Source organism: Saprolegnia diclina (assembly GCF_000281045.1).
Source record: "Saprolegnia diclina VS20 unplaced genomic scaffold supercont1.122, whole genome shotgun sequence".
NCBI lineage: Eukaryota > Oomycota > Saprolegniomycetes > Saprolegniales > Saprolegniaceae > Saprolegnia > Saprolegnia diclina.
The window spans coordinates 55,130-75,944 of NW_008246189.1; the positions used below are offsets into that span (position 1 = coordinate 55,130).

Below are 20,815 nucleotides of genomic sequence, written 5' to 3' on the forward strand. Positions count from 1 at the left end.
GCGCAACAAGCGCTCGCTGCTCAAGTCGCGTCGCGTGACATCAACGCGTCCGCGTTCATCACAACATCCCGCGCCTCGTTTCTCGGACTCTACATTGGGTACAATGTCATGTGGATGGACGACAGCAATTCCAACGAAAACGTCATGTACACGGGCTACATGCGCGCACCGTCGTCGGCGTGGTGGCTGCTTTGCAAGCTCCTCTTGCGCTTGAGCCTCGCGGGTTGCGTCGGCGTCTGGATGTGGCATGCGTACTTTCGGCACTTGCCGCGCCTCGTGGCCAGCTTGGAAGCGTACGGCCTTTGCGACGCACCAATCAGCGCGACGCTCGAGGTGGTCGTTGGCGACCCCACGGCGTATGTCCTCTTGCACCCGATGGTTTCGATCGCGTTTGTATTGGACTTTTGGCTCTCGGTCGACTTTGTCGCGCGCGCCATGAACCGCATGGTCCAAGCCACCGATGCGTCATCGTTCGTCGTCGCCTGCGTGTACCTCTCGCGCACCGTCTGGTTTGGCTATGGCACACTTCTTGCGATGAGCACTGTGCTGCGGTACTGCAGAATCTACCGACCTCGCTTTGTCGCCGTCGACCCCACGACGATTGCGATCCTATTGACGCTGGCCGCGGGGCCGATCACGCGGCTTCAGAGCCAGACGCCAGCGCTGGCTCGAGTTTGCAATAACCTCTTTACCTGCCTTGCGCCGTCGCCCGATGAAATCGACGTGGGCGTCGCCGCGCTCGTGTATACGCTCATCATTGGCGTCCTTCCGTTGCTCCTTGGGTTTGTGTTGTCCGCGTGTGCGCGGGCCCGGGCCGTCGCACGCCAGTCGCTGCGTCGTCGCAGTCTCTCGTCGCTCAAAGAGGGTCCCCATGTTGCTATGATCCACGCATCGTTTGCCAACAACGACTGGAAGAATCACATCATGACGACCTTAAGCATTCACCCGTGGACGGCGACGTTCACGTGCGTTGGCGGCAGTGTCTACGATCTCTTTGATAAACAGCCAAAGTATTCGCGCAACATGGCGCTGAGTCTCCGCGGAGCCGACTGCTTTGTGCTCTACTCAACGTCGAACACAACACGCACCACTGTACGTCTGAGCCTTCTCTCGGCCATGGAAGCGCAAGACCCTCTGCGAGTCTTGCCTGGACCACGACGCTCGGCCGTCGGCAAGGTCAATCCTACCACCGAAGTGGTCCGACAAGGCAGTGACCACAGTCCTTGGATCATGTAAAACGGCTATCGATAAGAAGTTATGATAGTCAGCATGGCAGTATCTTCTTGTCAGGCGGTGTATTACCGGGGTTACCACTATGGGTTTATTTTTCTACGTGGTCTATCGTCAAGCTACTTGATCGACCAGCAGCGTTCGCGGTCATGAGCCAGCGTCAGCATGGCAGTATCGACGGATGTAGAATGATGTTATCGGCCTTATTGAAATCAGAAAAGTCGATGATGGCGAAAGCGCCGAAAAATGACGTGGCGCGCTCTGAAGCATTCTTTCTAATAAGAAACTGGTTGTGTTCTAAAAATAGATGCGCTGGCTGGCCCCGAGGCGGCACTGGGTAGCGCAAACGGCGGTCGTGCCGTGGGATGGACCGTCGTCTCCGTATACAGTCCGATGGAACAAGGGCTCTGTCGTCTTGGCCTTGCTCATGGTTCTCAATGTTGCCATCATGTAAGCCTGGCGCGAGCGACTTGTGTGTTCACCACGTTCGTGTAGGCCTCTCAAAGCGTACATTTCCGAGCCCTTTCCATGGCACCACGTGCCCATGCAAGGAATACCGGATCAATGCGACCGCAACTTTACAGCCTGCGCGCCGACGTTGCTTTTGGCGCTGCAAAACCAAAGCCAGCAACTCGGTCCTGGCCAAGTGTACCTCGCCACAGACCGGTTCGACCTCGTGCGCGTGAGCTTCGCAGCGTTGCCCGATCCAAGCGACGCCGACACATTCTATCTCACGTTACCCTACGCGTCGTTCTACTCGATCCAGCAGCGGAAGCTTTTCAGCGCCATCGCTCGGCGCGAAATGAACGCATCGGCGTTTGCCACCACCGAGCTCTCGCTCTTTCTGGGCATTGCGATCTCGTACAATGCCATTTGGATTGCGCCGAATACCCAAAATGCGTCCAGCGATCTATTTATTTGTGCTGCACGCGTGGCTTTTCCCACGTGGTGGCTCTGGCTCAAATTCGCGTATCGGCTCGTTTTTGGCGTCTATCTGCTCATGTGCATGTGGCGGCTCTACTTTGCGCAGTACGCCACGCTGGTCGCAAATTTAGAGCGCTACGGTATCGAAGCGGCAGCTGTTGGGTCGACGCTCACGCTGGTCGTGGGCGACCCCACGAGCCTCATTTTGGTGCACCCACGAGTCATCCTCGGCTTTGTTCTGGACTTTTGGATGAGCGCCGATTTTGACGGACGCGCCTATCTTCGCGTCGGCCAAGTCGTCGACCCGCTCCAGTTCTTCGTGGCGTGCTTGTACCTCTCGCGCACGCTCTGGTTCGCGTACGGCGCGGTGGTCGCCACTTCGAACCTCATGAAGCGCTGTGGTTTGGCCAAATATTTCCACGGCGTCGACCCGACGTACACGGCGATTGGCGTCGCGGTCGTTGCCGGACCGTTTACGTTTGTGCAAATGCAAATTCCAGCCCTCTGCAAGCTCTACAACACGCTCTTTGTTGCTCTCGCGCGCCGCGACGACACGATCGACATTAGCCTCGCGGCGCTTGTCTACACTACGCTGATTGGAGGCCTCCCCCTTGTGTTTGGGCTTTGGCCGCGGTAATACAAACCGCCAAACAACGTGGCGGCAGTCAGTCACAACGACTTCAAATCCCGCTGGGCGCTCTACTTTAGTCTCATGTTTTGGCGCACGCGACGACCGATCCAGTTTGCGGGCGGCAGTATCTATACCCTGTTCGCCAAAGACGAGACGTGGAAGGCAATTCTTGGCGTGAGCCAGCGCAGCACCGACTGCTACGTGCTCTACGATGTGCCTGGGAACAGCTCACACCAACAAGGCGTTCGACTCAGCCTCACGGCCCGCGTCGAGAAGCGACGACAGCTTGTGCTGCGCGACGCGAGCACCGGTACTTCGGTGGGACACATCGCATTTGAAAAAGACGACTCAATTTCGCTGGTGCAAGGCTCGCATGGTGTCGCCTGGATCATGTAATACATCAAGTTGCGTCAAAAGTAGAATGGCCAGTCGCATTCCGGACCTTGGGTCTTTCACTATCGTAAGGTTGGTCAGGAAGCTAAGGTACTGGTATCGGTGGGGGGAGGCAAGGGTCAATAAACCCCTGGGTGAGGCGAGCTGCATGGTAGAGTTGAGTTCAAGAATACGAGCTCTTCCACGATCCACCTATTTGTAAAAGACCACTAGGCAGCTGAAGTGCCTCGAACCCACTGTTCTTGCGGTTCTGCTCACATCGTTATCGACGGTCCGATGGTCGTTTTTGCTTTTCGTACAAAGTGTATTTTTGGAGTGCAATAATGGCGCCAACGTGGCTCGGCTCGGCGGCTGTTGTGCCATGGGAGGCGCCGCCAGCGTACGTCATTCGCTTCAACAAGCGGTCCGTGCTCGTGAGTCTTCTCATGGTGCTCAACGTCGCCATCATGTACTCCTGTCGTCTGTCAGCGTCAGAGGTTCACCTTGATGTAGGCCACTGAAAGCCTACATTTCCGAGCCGCTGCCGTGGACGCATGTGCCCATGCAAGGCATCCCCGACACTTGCTACGTCAACTTCACCGCGTGCTCGCCCATTTTGCTCGGGGTGCTGCGCAATCGCAGCGCGCACCTGCCGCATGGCCCCGCGTACATCTCGAACGATCGGTTCGACCTCGTGCGCGTCGCCCTTCCGCCGATGCCGCCACCAACCGAGGCCAACTCGACGTTTTACCTCGACTTTCCCTACGCAATTTTCTACTCGGTCGAACAACGCACGCTGCTGCAGGCAGTGGCTCGACGCGACATCAACATCTCGGAGTACGCGACAACCGAGCTCGCTCTTTTCTTGGGCGTTGCGATCGCATACAATGCGATTTGGCTGACGTCGACGGACAATGGCACTCACTACATGACGGTGTGTGCGACGCGCGCGTCGCTTGCGTCCTGGTGGCAGTGGTTCAAGTTGCTGTATCGCCTGGCCTTTGTTGTTTACTTGCTGACGTGCATGTGGCGGCTCTACTTTAAGCACTACCTCACGCTCGTCGCGAATTTACGGCGCTACGGACTGTCCCTGGCGCCTACTGGGAGCACGTTGATTATCGTGCTCGGGGATCCGACCAGTCTTATCCTCGTGCACCCGCTTGTGATTGCTGGCTTTATCGTTGATTTTTGGATGAGCGCCGACTTTGTGGCCAGAGCATACCTCCGCGTCGGGCAACTCGTGGCTCTCTTTCCGTTCTTTACTGCGTGTTTGTATCTCTCACGGACACTTTGGTTTGCATATGGGTCCCTCACGCTAACGTCGTCGCTTCTCAAGCGCTGTCGATTGGCCAAGTACTTTTATGGCGTCGATCCCACGTATACGGCGATCGGTGTGATGCTCGCGGCCGGCCCGCTCACCAATTTTCAAACGCGGCTGCCAGCACTGTGCGCTTTGTACAATATTCTGTTTGTTGCTCTTGTCCACCAAGAGGATGCGATCGACACGGGCCTCGCAGCGCTGCTGTACACGTCGCTCATTGGCGTCTTGCCGCTGGGCTTTGGCTTCTGGCCGCGCAAGCGCCGCATGCCTCTAAATGCGGCGGGCGTCGGCCACAACGACGCCAAGTCGCGCTGGGCACTCTACTTTAGTCTCTGCTCACTGCGTACGTCGTCGATGCAGCTCGAGGGCGGCAGCCTTTACACGCTCTTTGCGACCAACCCGGAGGCGAAAGCAACGCTGGGCGTTAGTCAGCGCGGCTCGGACTGCTACGTTCTCTTTGGTACTACGTCGGATCAAGGCGCCAAACACGGCGTGCGCTTGAGCTTGCTCTCGCGCATCGACGCTCGGCACGCAGCTCAGCTTTCGTCTCGCAAGGCGCTCGGCACGGCCGTCGGGCACTTGGAGATCGAGTCCGACGTCACGGTGCTGACCCTTGGTGCGAACGGTTGTCAATGGATCCGTTGAGGGCGGCGATGGATCCGTTAATCAGCGTCAAATTGGCGAGATGGCAATAAAACTGGGATTCCAAAAGCGTCGCCGTCAAGTCAAATTTGTTGCGCAAAAATAATGTTTTTCGTGTTTACCCTTTTGGAGTGGTCAGAATGACCACTCACGGGCGGCAAGGTGGCATGCGTCCTACGAGCCGTCTTTGCATAACTCTAAAGAAAAGTACATTCAAGGCTCGGTCGCTTTACAGATTGGCGTAGACGCAAGCATCGTGTGTATGCGCAGAGTCCAAATAAAATATCATGCATATACTGTATATACCCTACCCCTATTTCCGGCTAAAATTACGCGGCCTCCATACTTTTCGCATCAAGTAGACATGCGTGCGTGGGGGAGCTCTGTCGTGCCATGGATGGCCCCGCTGCGCAACGTGGTCACGCTCAACAAACGGTCGATCGCGTGGAGCCTCGTCATGCTCTGCAACATCTTTCTCATGTACTAGCGACTCGCCATATCGGCTCATTTTGTGCATTCTAGGCCGCTCAAGGCGTACATCTCCGAGCCTTTCCCATGGACCTCGGTGCATGTCGATGCGATCCCAAGCGACTGCGCGCACAACTTTACCAACTGCGGGCCACAGCTCCTCGAATTCTTTCGGAACCAAAGCCAGTTCCTCTCCGAGGACGCGCCGCACATTGCGACCAAAGTATACGACCTCGTTCGGGTCTCGTTTCCGCTGCCGACGAACGCGTCCTCGCCCGACGCGTACGTGACATCCATGCCATACGCTCTCTTCTACTGCGCGTCCCAACGCGACCTCGCGCACCGCTTTGCGACTAATCAAATCCACGCGACGGACTTTGCGAGCGCCCAAATCGCCGCATTTCTCACGAGTCCGATCGCGTTTTCTGTCATTTGGGCCTCAAACGACACGACGACACCGGGTGGCGGCATCATGCACATGGGGTACGTCCGCGCCGCGACGTCGACGTGGTGGACTTCGATCAAATTTGTGTTTCGACTGCTCCTGTCGATGTACCTTGTGTGGTGTACGTGGGCCCAGTATTTTGTGCACGTAAAGACTCTCTATTCTCAGCTGACGACGATCGGTCTCGCGACCGCGCCCGGACGCTCCTTGGAGCTCATTGTCGGCGACCCCACGAGCGTCGTGCTGTTAAACCCGGTCGTGGCACTCTTCTTCATTGTCGATTTTTGGATCAGCGCCGATTTTGTCTCGTTAGCGTTTACGCGCGTGGCGGTCGTGACGTCGCCGACGACGTACTTTATCGCGTCTCTGTACCTCTCGCGGACCCTCTGGTTTGCCTACGGGTCGCTCAGTGTCATGTCCGGTTGCCTCAAGCGACTCGGGAAGGCCCACCTCTTTCACGCTGTAGATCCAAGCTGGACCGCCGTCGCGGTCATGTGCGTTGCGGGCCCGTTCACGACGCTCCAGACGCGGCTTCCGTTTCTGATCGATCTCTACAACTGGATATTTTACGTCCTAGCTTCGTCGTCGACCTCCATCGAGACGAGCGCCGCTGCGATCGTCTACACGGCGCTCGTTGGCGGCTTGCCAATTCTCTTTGGGCTCTTTCCGCGACATAAACCGCGCCTCCTCGTGGGTCCCCGCGTCAGCGCCACGTCGCCAGCGTCGTACCTCGAGAACGACGTCAAGGCGCGCTGGGCGCTCAGTTTTACGTTCATGTCGAGGGCAAAAAAAGCGAATGGCGTCAACATGCTAGGTGGCAGCGTCTACCAACTCTTCCAAGCGCACCCGGCGCTGCGACGGGAGCTGTGCATGAGCCAGCGCGGTGGCGACTGCTACATAGTGTACGATGATATAGCGTCGACGGTCAGTGTTCGCGTCTCGCCACTCGAGTGTTTGGACCATCACCGGCCGCCGCTCACGGTGGCTGCTGCGGTGCCCGGGCACATCTTGGGCCGCGTCGACATGCGCAAAGACGCACCAATGCTCATCCTCGGCGACAATAATTCCAAGTGGATCATGTAATAATGGTCGAACTCGACTCGAATATTGGGCTTGCTATCATGCTTCGCTTAGCAGCGTCACATTGGGTTCACAGGAGGCAGTCGTCTGGTGCCGAAAAGCCCAACCCGAACCCCATCAAGTTAGCACCCAAATGCTTTGCACAAAGTCCTCGTCTCAAGTTGGCCAGACTCTTTTCGATATCGGTATCGGTGAGCTTTGAAAGCGTGGCATTGCATCGCAGCATTCTGCGGCGTGGGCAAACAGGGCTTTTGCGCCGTCGCGTCCAAGCAGATGCAAGCAACATCGAACTACGTGATTTCAATCGGAGACGATCGAGACAGCGTTCGCATGCTCGGTCGTGTTCACTGCCGAGGTATACCTAAGGCTGAAATGCATTCGATGGCGCGTCTAGTCGGACGCTTGGCGCTCGTAGATGAGCAAGTACGACTCGGAGATGCCAATGAGCTGCGGCATGGTCTCTTGCACGTGGAGGTCCTGGAGCTCGTACCACTGGTCCGTCGCGCGGTTCTGCACATGCACGCGGTACGAGCCGTCGGCGAGCGGATCCATGTTGACGGCGGTCGTCGCTTGACCAATCGTGGGCGGGCTGTCGTGGCACACGTTCGCAACCAGGTTGTACTTGGTCGACGGCAGCTTGGAGAGGACGCTCGTGACCAAGTGCTGGCGCTCGAGGATGCCGGCGCTCGAGCCGCCGAGCGACGTAAGGAGCGCTTTGAGCTCGCCAATGGACATGGCCGCGATCGCGTCGCTGGACATGCCGAGCTCGACGTGGTCGCTCATCTCAAGGTTCTTGACGGGGAAATTCACGATCGTCGGGTTTTTCTCCGTGAAAAAGTTGTTTTTTGTAAACCGGTGGATGTGGAAGATGAGGTACTTGGGCAGCGTCTCGAGCGTATACTGCTTTTGCTGCCGGACCGCGCCTTGAAACACGTGCTAACGCCATACTCAAGAGTCCGAGAGCGTCGGCAGATCGCGTACCGTGATCTTTTCGCCGTTGAATTTTTCGAGCACCGTAAAGAGCGGAACCTGCGGAATGACATTGCCGCCCTGCGAGTCCTTGAAGAGCGGCGTCGGCGGCAAATCCAGCGAGAGAAACCTACAAATCCCATTCGAGTCCAGCGCCAATTTGCGGGAAAATCTGTACAGGAACGGCGTCGTGGCGTTGGTGACGCCGGCCGCTGCGCCGTCCGAGAGCGTCTTGACTTGCACCGTGCCCTGAAAGACGTCGTGGATGATGCTACTGCCTTGCTTTTTCGTGCCGCCGACGCCCTACACCGGATATTTACGCTAAATTGGGTTTTGTCATTTGAGAAATACGCGATGGAGCTCGTTGAGGAACCACGAGAGGAACTCGAGTGCGTCCTTTTGCTCGCCAATGTGGAAGCGCTTCTTGCTCGCGACCGAGATTTCTTGGACAATCTCATGCGGACTGATCTGGCCGACAGCATGAATACCGTCGATTTCCAGGACAAGAGGCGAATTTACCGTATTTTTGATGTTGTGGGGGCTCCACATCTTGCGCATCATCTCGCCAAAGCGCAGAGCGAGGGTCGACTTGGTCTTGGCGACGGCCGCCATGTAGTTGGCTGGCTCGAGAAAGTAGTCGCGGAGCGGCGGGACGTGCGCGAGCGCATGCAGCACGACCGAGACGTAGTCGGTCTTCTTGAGGTTGTTGAGGCCGACAAAGCCCGGGAGGTACGAGACGCCAAAGCTGTCTTGGGCGAGCTTCCGGTTCCCGTCCATCTGCGCAATCTGCTCCTTCGTGAACGTCGGGCGCAGCGCGTGCTGTATGGGCAGGAGCGAGAGGTCGTTGACTTCGTAGTTGTCGGGCAGGCAGTAGATCTTGTCGGTTGACAAGTTGATGAAGACGTGGTGGAAGCTCTGGAGCGCGTGCATGTACGCGTGTGTCTTGGGGCCGCGGCCCTGGAAGTACTTGCCGCAGACCAAGCACGCGTACGCGTTCTGCGCCGAGAGCGAGACCGAGCAAACCTTCTCAAAGTCAAAGTCCAGCAGCTGCGGCTTGACCGTGTCCAGGTACGGGCAGCGCTTCCGCTTGTTCATGCTCGTCGCCGGCGTCTCGTCGTCGGGCTCGGGCTCCTTGCGCTTGCTCATGCTGCAGCTGTGGTCGCGGCAAATTATGGTCGCCCGAATCGGTCTTTTAGGTCAAATGCGTTTTAATGGAAAAACGCAGCGCACAGGCGACGGATTCGAAAAGGCACGCGCGACGCATCGCCTCGGGCCGCGCATACCGGTGCTACCGTCGACCAAGGATACATGAAGTGTTGCGCTTGCATGCGTAGCGACGACCCTTCTGCGCTTTCGTTGGATGCATCACTGTTTAACGTGTTTAACGTGTTTAAACGCGCCCATGCAAGGTAGGTCCAAGCGGGGCCTCTATAACTTCATGCGATAGAAAGTGCTTTTTAACACTTCCTCGGAGTGCGTTTGGCTTTGGGTCATTCAGCCGTGTACGAAAGCATAGGTTCTAGTAGAGCCAACCCACCAAGCGCTAGAAGTACGGCACAGCACCGAGAGCGCTGCTATGCTCTGTATCGGTGCCATCAGCTCGACGCGCAAAAGCTTAAAAAGCCATTTCAAGCGCTTAATACCTCTCATATTCAATTATATGACTAGCAAAAACACAAGATCTCCTTACAAACACCAAGGTAATTGTATTCCAACTGTCGAAAACGACAGGAAGGCAGGACGTTTCTAAAGTGAGGGGGAATTCGTCATTTACTTGGTCGAAAACGAACGTTGAAGCCATGGAGATGGTCGTCGACGACTCGCTGCTGCTGCTGCCAAGCACGGAGGAGCCGCCGCATGAGGACCTCCTGCACACCCAAGCCCACGACGCGTACGACGTCGAGCCGGAGGAAGCGAGCACGGCGACCAAGACGCGCAAGCGCGAGCGCTTGACGCTCGGGCAGAAGCGCCAGGTCGTGGACCTCGCGTCGAGCCACCAGTTCACGCACCGCGTACGTCGCCTTCGCCCATCTCTAGCACGCTGTACATGGGACGTAGGAGCTTGCCGAGAAGTTCCAGGTCGGGCGCACGACGATCACCAACATTTGCAAGAACACGGAGCTCATTCGCAACGAGACCGACTCAGCCGACCTCCTCAAGAAGCGGCGCAAGACGACCAAGTGCACGTACGACCTCAAGATCCTCGACGAAGCTCTGCACAAGTGGCGCATGGAAATCCGCGTGAGCAACCCGGAAATGAAGCTCACGGGCGCGGCGCTGCAGCAAAAGGCCATCGAGTTTGCCCAAGCTATCTTACATGACGAGTACGCGCGCCTGCCCGAGAAGATCCAACTCGCCCTCAGCAAGTTTGGCGCTTCGAACGGCTGGCTCGACGGGTACCGCACGCGCTTTGGCAACTTTAGCTCACGCTCAACGCACGAGCAGGCAGCGATCAAGCAGGTCGACTACCAAACGCGGCTGCGGGAGCTGCACCGTAGCTTTGACGGCGTCGAGCCATGTGACATTTGGACCGGCGGTGAGTTTGCCCTTGTCTTCAAGCCCAGCCACGTCATGGACAAGGGCCGATGCACGGTCTCGCTCTTTGCGAACGCGGCCGGGGACCTCTTTGACATGCAAGTGATTGGCATCGAGAAAGGGGGGACCCCCGTCGAGATGGACGGCCTCGACCTGCGGGCGCGGTACCGCATTTTGTACGGGTACTCGAAAACCGGTCTCCAGGTCGCGACGACGTCAATGGCGATGCTCAAAGCGCTCAACCAGCACGCCAAGGCCCTCAAGCGCACGTTCCATGTGGTCCTTGACAGCGCTGTGCCACACGTCAAAGCCGCCATGATGCTCGATGCGCTCGGCGACCAGCGCACGTTCTTCCTCTACGACCAGCTGCGGATTTACTTTTTGCCGCCGCATCTGAGTTTGCCCAAGTGCCACCCGCTGCACATGGGCATCATTGCATGCTTCAAGGCCAAATTTCGCTACGAGATGCTCGACACGCTCTACACCAACTACCGGCACGCGACCGCGCTCGATGACGCGACCCGCGTCATCCAGTTCAAGCTCAAGACCGTCTTCCATTGGCTAGCTGTCGCCTTGCACAGTGTGCCGTCGAGTCTTGTTTTGCAGGCGTGGGTGGCCTCGGGGCTCCTGCCGGCAACGACGGTCGCCAAGTTGCCGAAACAACCGCCGCCATCGAGTGACGAGCCGTACGTAACCCAGCTCGACGCGCTCTTGCGCGAGATCTCGCTCACGATGCCGGCGTTTCTGCAGTGGGTCCTTGGCACGGCCACCATGTCGGGCGCCGACCTCCTCAAGCTCGAGGCCAAGGAGAGCGTCAACGACCCGGGCGTTGACGAGACGCAGATCATCCGCAGCGTTCTCCTCAAACACGACTTTTTGACCGTGCGCCGGGGGACATTGGACGATGCGCTCGATGTGCTCGACGACGAAGACCCGGCCTTTGAGATGGCGTGCCCCGACCGCGCCGCGGTCCTTGAGAGCCTCAACTTGCTCAAACGCTATTTGCGGCTCGCGCCCCAGGACGTGCCGACGCGCATGCCGGCGATTGCGATGCTCAACGACCTCAAGGCGCACCTCGGCGGCGACGAGATGACCGTGTAGCTGTGCATGTCGACATAAGAGTTCCAACTTGTGCGAAAATTCGAGTCTCAATGCTGGTGGGTGGGCGACCGCATCACTCGCACGCGGGTGGCGGACACTTCTGGCGGGGGCGCTGCTGCTGGCGCTGAGAGCTGGCGCTGAGCTGGTGGTGGCGACTTGCCACTGAATTCCATCTTGGCACTGGGCGGAGATCACTGGACGGATCGCGCGTGCCAGGTGGTGACAATCTCACTTTCGGACAACAGTACTCGATGAGCCAGAGTCTGTTTCCTATATGGTTGACCAGAGGCGTGATGGTTGACACTGCGAGCGAGTTGGCGCCACGATCCGCCTCACCACCTGACGTGCGAGGTCTCAGGGTTCGCCCTTGAGGCTGGCACGGCGGTACGAACAGTGTAGCTGGTGGTGGGCTCAGTACCTTGGCGTTCGGTGCACTGGCGACTAGCTCAGTTCATAGAGACGGGGCGCTTCCGATGTTGTTGACAGGCGAGGTACATGTCCAAATTTCAGGTCCGAATTGAACCATTTGAAATTCGGATCGGTTCAGCGATTCCAGGACCTTTTAATGTTTTCAACATATTGCATACAAATATCAAAGTTAGATAAAATTTGGAATTGTAGTACGCTGCCAGCGTTTCGGCCTGAAACGGATGCAGTTGCGAATTGGCATGCGGCCGCGCGATGAGAGCATGCTCGGGAAGCTCCTGGGGCACATGACGCGCAACGAGGACGACGACGACGATGACGTCGCGCTGCTTGAAGACGCGCAGGCTGTGGCGGCCGTCCGCCCGTCGACGCCCCGCCTGCCGTACCTCGCCTGGGACGGCGACGCGGTGCGCCCGAGCATGGCCCGTCCAGCGGCCGCGCCAAGCATGAGCCCGCGGCCGCAGCGCGAGACGATCCTCGTAACCGAATTTGCCTTTCTCCACGCGTCCTTTGCACCACCCTTCCCGCTCGACCCGACGGCGCCTGAGCCCGCTCCGTCCACCTGCAGCTCCAGCGAGGCCTCGTCCTTACCGCGCACCTTGTCGTTTGGCGGCCAAAAGCTTCGTCGCAGCGTGCGCCAACTCGTGCACGAGATCCAGACCGACGCGATCGGGACCCGACCAAGCCCTGCTTCCGACGACGACGAGGAGGAAAAGACGAGCGAGCGGGAGCTGCACATCACATCCAGCGTCCGCAATCTCGTCCTCAACCTGCGCCGCGACTGCGAGCGGCACTCGCTGCAGCCTACGACTGTCGACAGCAGCGTCCTTGCTCGGCACGTCAGCCGCCGGCGCGGCTACTCGAGCCCCATGGAGTATCATCGGGGCCGGTCCACGACCGTCACGTCCTTGGCGTCGCAATCGGCCCCGCACAAGGTCGATTTTCTGCCGCGTTTGATGTCCAACGTCACGACGTCGCTGCGTCGACTGAGTCTCATGCGCGCCACGGCGCGGGCGCCGCTGGTCGAAGCCGACGCGATCGACGGTGCGCGCTGGAAGATCGTCGAGCTCGCCTTTCGCTTTGGCGGCCCCCATCGGTATTACCTCGTGCAGGCCGTCAACATGTTTTACCCGCTGCAAAAGTTTGGCCGGCGCGGGTACCCGCACCCAACGCGACTGCTCTGCCACCAATATGGCACGCTGCAGTGGGAGCACAAGCGGGGCGGGTACTCGGCGCCAGTGGACCTTGCACTCGTCGAGCTCCTCGTCGACGGCCGGGCGACTGCCGTGTTCCAAAAGCAAAAGCGCGTCTCAAAACGCAACGAAGCGTGCTCGCTGAGCATCGTCTTTAGCGACCGGACGCTGGATCTTGAGACGAGCAGCGAAGACCACCGCGACTGGCTCAGCAGCGCCCTCCGCACGCTCGTGAATTACGCCAAGAAGCAGCGCCGCGCCGAACACATTGTCGTCATGGAGGAAGACACCAAGCACCGCGCGCCCGTGATGGCATAAGATCGGACCCCAGACATTATTGTACAATAGAGTGGATAGGAAAAAAGAGAGTTGTTGGTCCTCTGGACACCAGTAACATGAGAGCAAAAGAGGTGGCGTATGAACGCTCACCGAGCCACGCTTCCTTTAGACATCGAGTAGTACGGTGTGACAATGTTGGTTTATCGCATTCGAAAGTCGATTCATCGGCGAAAGCTGGGTATCTGCTCTACATGATCCAAGGTGATGGTTCCGCATCAGGCTCTGCTGCCCGACGCAAAAAGGAGTCGGGAAGGTCGCCACCGACCCGATCCCGCCGGTGTTGGCGCGTTGCAGCTGCGCAAGGAAGCGCGTGTCGAGGCTCGAGAGCAAGCTGAGACGCACCTCTATCACTCGACCAGGCGCTTCTTCGTACAGCACGTAGCAGTCTTCGCCCCGGAGGCTCATGCCGAGGTGTTTTCGGCAGCATTGATGCCGGGCAAAGAGCTCGTAGACGCTGCCGCCGACCGGTTGAAGCACTGCGCCGGTTGGCAGGCCCTGATAGACAAAGTGCATCGAGAGGCGTTGCTTGAGGTCCCAACCCTCTCGAAGCGCCGTCCGCCGCGTCCGTTTGGACGGTGCTGGGGCGACAACCTTGTGTGTTTTTTGGGAGGCACGACGGCACTTGGAAGCGACAATCAAGAGCACGGGCACGCTGCCAATGATGAGTGCATACAAAAGCAGCGCGTAGACCATCTCGGTGGCCTGCGCGTCGTCGGTTGTCGAGGCAAAGAGGTAGTGAAAGCAGGTCATAAGCGGCGGAATTTGCGCCAAGAGAAGCGTCAACGGACCTGCAATGAGCACCACCACGACTGCCACGAGCGTCGGATCTACGTCCGTTGTGAACCAGTGCTCTCGTTTCAGGGCTTTGGCGCCCGCTGACGCGAGCAAGATGACTCCGTACGCAAACAAGACGGTGCGCGAGAGGTAGAGGCACCCTAGGCAAAATGCCTGCGCATTCGCGACCTGGACCACGCGAACCGAGGCAGAAGCGAGGTAGTTGGGACTCGAGGCGACGTCAATGGCAAAGAAGAGGGGAACGATCGGGTGGAGTAAAATCACACTGGTGGGATCTCCAACAATAATCTCAAAAACCGTGCCAGGCCGCGCCTTGTACAGACCGTACTGATGCAAGCTCTGGAGCAAGTGCTGGTAGTGGCGGTAGTAGTGGCGCCACATGTAGTAGAGTATGTAGACGGCAAAGCAGACGCGACCAACGCACTTGACGTACGCGGCAACTTGCGCGTGCGGTGCGATTTGGTACCCGAAGTAGATATTTGCTTTGTCCGAATAATCGCCGTCTTTCCTCGAGAGCCACAGCACGGACAGCAGCACCGGCAGTCCGAGGCAGCGCGAAACGGCAACGTTGCCCGTCGCGTTCAATTCCCCATGCGCGACAAGTGTGGCCCAGCGCACTTGGTCGAGCGAGAAGTAAAAGGAGTAGGGCAGGGAGTCTACCCAGCTAGCAGACGTCTCATTCTCAAGCGGCAGTCGCAGTGAAGTCTGGAGCATGTCGAGGTCTTGGCTGTGGTAATAGCGATTGCGGTTCGACACCACCGAGGCATGGGCTTGAAAGAAGCGCAGCGCATCCGAGGTGCACATCGAGACGTTGACTGCACAGCGCGACACGAGTGCCGTCGCGTTCGTGTCGTGGGCCCACGGCAGTGGCTCGGACAAGTAGCTCACCAGCGGCCTACATACACACGTTAGCTACGGCGAAGCAACCACCGCGTACATGGTGGCCACGTTGACTGCCATAACGACGCTAACGGCGACCGCGCGCCAATTCCAGCGCACGCCAAACACAGGTGGCAGCACGTCGACCGTCGGCGCCGAGCTTTTGGGTCGCACGCATGTTGTCTTCATGGACGATGGCGCTTGTGAAACAGGTGTCGACAACGCCAGTGGTAACTGCTGTGGTCATTTTTCTTATATCTCAGCCTTTATTTGTCCTCTCTATCTATATATATAGATTGGTGTTTTGGCATGCGAGTTGGCCCCAGCGATGCGTCGCTGCGCCACCGCGTCATCTTCAACCGACGGTCGCTGTGTGCAAGCATGCTCATGACGCTCAACCTCGTTCTCATGTACACGCATGCGTCCGACGACTCTACGCTTATCGTCTCTTGCGTGTGTAGGCCGCTGAAAGCCTACATTACCGAGCCGTTTCCGTGGACGCCAGCGCGGGAACTCGCCGACTGCGGTAGCAACTTTACGGCGTGTGCGCCCACCCTCTTGGCGTTCTACCAAGCAGCAGCGACGCCCGTCTCGGGTGCCTACTACGTTGCCAGTGACGTCGTCGATATCTACGCGCTCGAGCTGCCCACCACCTTGTCGCCCGACGCCTTTGAACAAAAGGCGCCATTTCACATGCTCTACTCGGACGCGCAGCGCGACTATTCGCGGTCAATTTCGGTCGCCAATTCGACCGTGAATAGCAACGGCAGTGTGGCGCGCGTTATGTTTGCCAGTGTCCCAGCGCTCTACAATGCGGCGTGGGCCGTGCGTGGGCTCAACACAACTGGTGCGTACTTTGCACTGCAGCGGGCGCCGTCAACGACGCTCTGGCTGTGTATCAAGCTCGCGTACCGGGTCGCGCTCTCCGGCTATATACTGCGGTGTATTTGGCGCGAGTACTTTGTCCATTACAAGCACTTGGCCAGCAGCCTTGGCGCGTCGGGGCTCGACGTCGCACCGCACGGAAGCCGCTTTGAAATTCTCGTCGGCGACCCCACGAGCATCATCTTGCTCAACCATTTCGTGTCCCTCGCCTTTGTCATTGACGTGTACATGAGCCCCGACTACTTTGTTCGGTCGCTGCAACGCGTCGAGCAGCTCGAGAACATTCCGGCGTTCGCGCTTGCGTCCTTGTACCTCTCGCGGACCGTGTGGTTTGCCTACGGCGCGCTGAGCTGCTTTTCCTGCGTCGTGCGCAAAAAGCACTGGCAAGACGCCTACGAAGACGTAGACCCAAGTCTTGTCGCGCTTGCCGTCGCTCTCACGGCGGGACCGCTGACGTACCTCCAAGTGCAAATTCCGCTCGTCTCGGCCGTATACAACCTCCTTTTCACTGTGTTTGAGTCCAGCGCAGTGGCGATTGAGCTCGCCTGGTCCTTTCTCCTCTATACGACCATTATGGGGTCCCTCCCAATCGCGTTTGCGGTTGGTACGCGTTGGCAGCGGGTTTGCGCGCGTCGCCTTCGTCATGTGACGTCCCGCGTGCACTCGCTGGCCGACGTGTGCGACCACGCGGCATTTGCCACCAACGACTTGAAACACCGATGGACGCTTCGCTGGAGCCTCTTTTCTTGGCAGGCGTGGTGTCGTCGTCGTGACACGCCGACTGTCATCGAGCACGTGGGTGGCAGCGTCTACAAGCTCTTTGAGAGGAGCCGCAAGTACAAGCGGGAGCTCGGCATCAGCCAGCGGGGCGCCGACTGCTATGTCTTGTTCGAAACAAGTGAAAACGAACTCACAAGCGTCCGCCTCAGCCTCCTCGCGACCGTTGATATGAGTCACCTGCCAGTGATGACGGTCGCCAAGTACGCCGTTGGTCGCATCGAATTTCGGAGTGACGGCACCGCCGTCGTCGTCCAAGGCCGGAACGCGTCGCCGTGGGTAATGTAGGTCCGAGATAAATACATGATCTTAGTCATTAATAATCATGCGCACAACGTGTTATCAAGGACATTGGTGTCACTGATGTCAGCAAAGACAGCTCGTTGCCCGTCCACACGTCCCCGCACGGAGGAACCCTACCCCTATGCGAGCTGATTTGCACTCCACGAGCATTTGGTTTTATGCAGATCTCCCGCTGGTTGCCACGGCATAGGCACTGTGTACATTGCATTGCGAGTCAAAGTTTCGCGATGTCACGCAAAGAGCGTTAAAAGTCTATGTAAATGGAAATTACTCGGCTCGGATCCGTCCTGGATGCTAAAACTCGACATGAATCGCGTGATCGGCCGGTGGGATGACCCTACGTCACAACAAATAAGAGGCGATTCAAAAGCGTCGCGGTGTACCCCAACCCGAGGCGCGACGGGTCGAATGTCGGCGGTGCAAAGCCTGGCACCAGACGCAGCGATGGAAGGTGCTGCAGTACGAGCGCGACCCACATCTTGATCTACCAAAAAACCATCAGCAACGGAGGCATCCACATCCACAATGTACTTGGTTCTTCGCAAAGTACCGGCCGGGGCACATATTGGCGCCCATGCCAAACGGTTTGAACGCCTCCAGCTGCGCTTTTGTCGCGTGCACAAAGCGGTCGTACCTACAAGCGGGTCGTGAGTTTGCAGCGTAGCGTACACTAGTAACGGACTGGAATCGGGTCGGGTCGGGGAAAAGGGTTGGGTCAAAGTGTCCGAGACTCGGAAAGATTGCGATGCGGTCGCCTTTCTCGAAATGATATGTCGTCTACACAGCAATGAACATCGGATGTTTAGAGAGAAAATAGTACCTTGTCCAGGACCATGTCCGTGGGCTCGACCGCCACCCGAAGGAGCATCGACGACGCAGCGAGGCGCAAGCACTCGTCGATTGTGCTGTCTAAAAGCACGCACTTTTGCAGCATCTCTTGGGTCCACGGCGCTGCCGCAGTGTCAGCGAGCGGCGTCTTGTCCAAGTGCGCATCAATTTCATCTCGAACAGCCGTCAGCGCTGCGGGGGTTGCGAGCAAATGAAAGAGCGCCCAGAACGCTGTCGGAATCGAATTGGCGCTGGCGGCCCAGAGAATTTCGAGGTGGCAACTTGCACGGTCGGTCGCACTGCCGCACGCCAGCGTCGGAAGCGCCTACGTCGCAAAGAATAGTGAGTACTACTGCTAGAAACGGCGTTGAATACGGACCGCCGCTCGCGCCTGCACCAATGGCGCGCCGTCCGTCAACGGTGCGGCTTTGAAGGCATCAATGAGGCGTTGTCGGCTCGCCATGGCCTTGGAGAGAAACACTAGGTCGTCATGATGAGCCTCTTCTTCCAGAGAAGGTGCAATAAGAAACCATACCAGACGGAACGCAGCCAGCGACGAGGAGCGGAAAGGCTGCGTCAAAGGCCAGAAAATCATCGGCCATGCACGGGTGCGCTGCGAGGACGGTCTCGCCAAACATGGCGGCCGACCCCGACGCAAAGATCGCGTGCTCCACGAGCGTCAAAAGCGACACAATATGTGTTTGTGGTGCAAGCGTGGCCAAGACGGCGCGCTGGCAGCCGAACGTGCGCTGAATGAGGTCGACGACGGCGCCGCGGTTGGCCAAGTACGGTGTCGGCAGCGCATTGAAGCGTGTGAGGTTCGCGTCGGTCTTGCGCAGGTCGTTGCGGTAGTGCGTAAACGTTGGGTCTTGGCCAAATGCAACTTGCTCGATCTCGGAAAAGACGGGCTTGTGGCTCAGCGTCTTGGACTTAAGGATCGTGGCGTAGTGCTTTGGCGACGTGAAGAACGTCATGCGCTTCCCGGCGAGAAGCACGGTGAAGACGCTGCCGTGCGTGGCTTGACACTGGTTGAGAAATGCGATTGGGTCCTTGGAAAACGCGAGCGAGGACCCGAGAAATGGGATCCAGTACGAGACAAGCGGGATGTTGCTGCGGACGCTCGGCTTCGACCAGACCAGCACGAGCACGAGGAGCGAGGCCAGCGCCAGGAGAGCACTTGTGATGTCCGACATGAAAGCCAAAGTGAACAAGATGAAAGATCGGGAGCTGATTACGCTGGTGCGATATGGCGCCAATCACGAATCGACTCGGTATCCCACGCGCAGATTTGCGAATCCGGCTTGGCCGAAGTAGAAGCACAGGCTATGGAATATGGGCTGTACTAGTACTATGTAGTGTGTCTCGCGTACTACTGTAGTCATGTCGCTAGGCTATTGCAAGCTACAGGAATTGTGGTCCGGGCTTGCGTTTTTGCGACCTTTCCGTGTTTGCGATCTTCCATTCAGAAGCAGCCGTTTCAGAATCGCATGTTTTGAAGCGTTTTGATTTGTCCGTTGCCGACACACAACACTGTGATTGGCTGGAGGATTGCGATATGGATCTCCCAAGGTCGGATCCAGTGTTACGCTGCAGGTTGCTTCAAGTGGCACCCAGAACTCTACATGCAAAGTTCTGTCCTATCGCAAAGTGGCATCGAACTAGACCATTTCAAAGAGTGTTTGGGGTAGCGTACAACTACATCTCGCTCTCGGACGTGCTAGGCGTCGAGGTCTTTTGCCACGTGATACCAAAGGACATGGCGAGGTCGCTTCTTCCTTGGGCAGTCGGCTCGAACTTTTTCCTTCGGTACCGAAGCGCTTTTCGCGCCAAAAAAGTGTTGATGGCGGATGTCGGCTCGCATGCGTGGCTCATGAGTCGTCCGAGCACTGCCTCCGTGCGCCGCCGGACAAGATCGTCCGTGTACGTCAGCAGCAGCGCACGAGGCTCTCGGCAGTGCGACATCGCGGTGGAAATCAAAGTGAAGACTGCCGGTACGGGGCAGCAGCCAGCGCCGCGTCTTTGTCACGTCCGCTCCCACCATGGTGGGGCGCTGATTACGCGCCGCTTGGTGTCGAATCTATGCACCTTGGTGGCACAAAAAGATATATAAATACGCTGCGTCCGGAATTCCGAGACTGCCGAGCCAATCCGCTTGCGTAGCTTGGATCTGTGTTCGAAGGACAAGTCAATGCCCGCCGCGCGGTTTATGCACACCGACCTGTTGCAGCGCTGGACGATTTGACGCACAGCAACAGTGTGCCAGGACGCATGGGCCAATCAGAAGGGTGGTAGCCGCCAACCCAACTCCACGTGCTCCGATTCGACCAGTACACGAGAATCGAGTTGAGCCGTTCCAACGCTCTTGTGGTACTTCCAGGAGCTGTCGGGAAGTTGAGTTATTTTGTCCAGATCAAAGCGATACTCCGAGCGCCGGCTATGTATTTTTGCGTTTAGCCTTCTTGTCTCTGACCCGCCACGGCTAGCGGTCAATCAAATCACGAAAACTATGTGTACTTTCGGCAGTGTCGGATGCAGGTCAAATCCACTCTATTTGAGCAGTTAAATACGTTGTTCTATGCGATCGACTAGGCTTTTGTGGCGACCACTGCCTTGTGCCACGTGATGCCAAAGCGAGCGCCGACGTCACAGCCGTCGTTGGATTGCAGCTCGCG

General features: G+C 57.9%; 10 protein-coding genes across 10 annotated transcripts in view; 6 read left to right on the forward strand and 4 right to left on the reverse strand.

Annotated features, from left to right (window-relative positions):
- Positions 1–108: 108 nt before the first annotated feature.
- On the forward strand, positions 109–3,181 carry SDRG_16293 (hypothetical protein; the record flags this gene model as incomplete). Its single annotated transcript, XM_008622497.1, has 3 exons — positions 109–1,070; positions 1,726–2,787; positions 2,863–3,181. The coding sequence occupies 3 exons, from the start codon at positions 109–111 to the stop codon at positions 3,179–3,181; spliced, it is 2,343 nt and encodes a 780-aa protein (XP_008620719.1).
- A 320-nt stretch (positions 3,182–3,501) lies between these two features.
- On the forward strand, positions 3,502–5,197 carry SDRG_16294 (hypothetical protein; the record flags this gene model as incomplete). The annotated part of the gene is made up of 2 exons (XM_008622498.1): positions 3,502–3,626; positions 3,671–5,197. 2 exons carry the CDS (start codon positions 3,502–3,504, stop codon positions 5,121–5,123), a joined length of 1,578 nt encoding a protein of 525 aa, XP_008620720.1. The 3' UTR covers positions 5,124–5,197.
- Positions 5,198–5,461: 264 nt separating this feature from the next.
- Positions 5,462–7,150, forward strand: SDRG_16295 (hypothetical protein). The gene is made up of 2 exons (XM_008622499.1): positions 5,462–5,600; positions 5,643–7,150. The coding sequence occupies exons 1-2, from the start codon at positions 5,485–5,487 to the stop codon at positions 7,114–7,116; spliced, it is 1,590 nt and encodes a 529-aa protein (XP_008620721.1). The 5' UTR covers positions 5,462–5,484; the 3' UTR covers positions 7,117–7,150.
- A 228-nt stretch (positions 7,151–7,378) lies between these two features.
- SDRG_16296 (hypothetical protein) lies at positions 7,379–9,278 on the reverse strand. The gene is made up of 5 exons (XM_008622500.1): positions 8,602–9,278; positions 8,434–8,550; positions 8,261–8,385; positions 8,095–8,212; positions 7,379–8,049 (listed from the first exon to the last, which is right to left on the reverse strand). The coding sequence occupies exons 1-5, from the start codon at positions 9,226–9,228 to the stop codon at positions 7,504–7,506; spliced, it is 1,533 nt and encodes a 510-aa protein (XP_008620722.1). The 5' UTR covers positions 9,229–9,278; the 3' UTR covers positions 7,379–7,503.
- A 576-nt stretch (positions 9,279–9,854) lies between these two features.
- SDRG_16297 (hypothetical protein) lies at positions 9,855–11,769 on the forward strand. Its single transcript, XM_008622501.1, has 2 exons — positions 9,855–10,094; positions 10,141–11,769. The coding sequence occupies exons 1-2, from the start codon at positions 9,882–9,884 to the stop codon at positions 11,716–11,718; spliced, it is 1,791 nt and encodes a 596-aa protein (XP_008620723.1). The 5' UTR covers positions 9,855–9,881; the 3' UTR covers positions 11,719–11,769.
- A 612-nt stretch (positions 11,770–12,381) lies between these two features.
- SDRG_16298 (hypothetical protein) lies at positions 12,382–13,788 on the forward strand. Its single transcript, XM_008622502.1, has one exon. The coding sequence runs from the start codon at positions 12,387–12,389 to the stop codon at positions 13,653–13,655; it is 1,269 nt and encodes a 422-aa protein (XP_008620724.1). The 5' UTR covers positions 12,382–12,386; the 3' UTR covers positions 13,656–13,788.
- Positions 13,789–13,837: 49 nt separating this feature from the next.
- SDRG_16299 (hypothetical protein) lies at positions 13,838–15,558 on the reverse strand (the record flags this gene model as incomplete). The annotated part of the gene is made up of 3 exons (XM_008622503.1): positions 15,409–15,558; positions 13,911–15,366; positions 13,838–13,858 (listed from the first exon to the last, which is right to left on the reverse strand). Exons 1-3 carry the CDS (start codon positions 15,537–15,539, stop codon positions 13,838–13,840), a joined length of 1,608 nt encoding a protein of 535 aa, XP_008620725.1. The 5' UTR covers positions 15,540–15,558.
- A 68-nt stretch (positions 15,559–15,626) lies between these two features.
- SDRG_16300 (hypothetical protein) lies at positions 15,627–17,359 on the forward strand. The gene is made up of 2 exons (XM_008622504.1): positions 15,627–15,760; positions 15,812–17,359. Exons 1-2 carry the CDS (start codon positions 15,660–15,662, stop codon positions 17,298–17,300), a joined length of 1,590 nt encoding a protein of 529 aa, XP_008620726.1. The 5' UTR covers positions 15,627–15,659; the 3' UTR covers positions 17,301–17,359.
- A 177-nt stretch (positions 17,360–17,536) lies between these two features.
- On the reverse strand, positions 17,537–19,351 carry SDRG_16301 (hypothetical protein). Its single transcript, XM_008622505.1, has 7 exons — positions 18,679–19,351; positions 18,523–18,623; positions 18,136–18,468; positions 17,998–18,092; positions 17,847–17,949; positions 17,699–17,799; positions 17,537–17,652 (listed from the first exon to the last, which is right to left on the reverse strand). The coding sequence occupies exons 1-7, from the start codon at positions 19,334–19,336 to the stop codon at positions 17,610–17,612; spliced, it is 1,434 nt and encodes a 477-aa protein (XP_008620727.1). The 5' UTR covers positions 19,337–19,351; the 3' UTR covers positions 17,537–17,609.
- A 1,351-nt stretch (positions 19,352–20,702) lies between these two features.
- SDRG_16302 (asparagine synthase (glutamine-hydrolyzing)) overlaps positions 20,703–20,815 on the reverse strand; it is a gene marked incomplete at its 3' end in the record, with an annotated part of 1,969 nt that continues 1,856 nt past the window's right edge. Inside the window, exon 5 of the mRNA XM_008622506.1 lies at positions 20,703–20,716. Coding sequence (XP_008620728.1) covers positions 20,703–20,716 — 14 coding nt within the window. The remainder of the gene's footprint in view (positions 20,717–20,815) is intronic.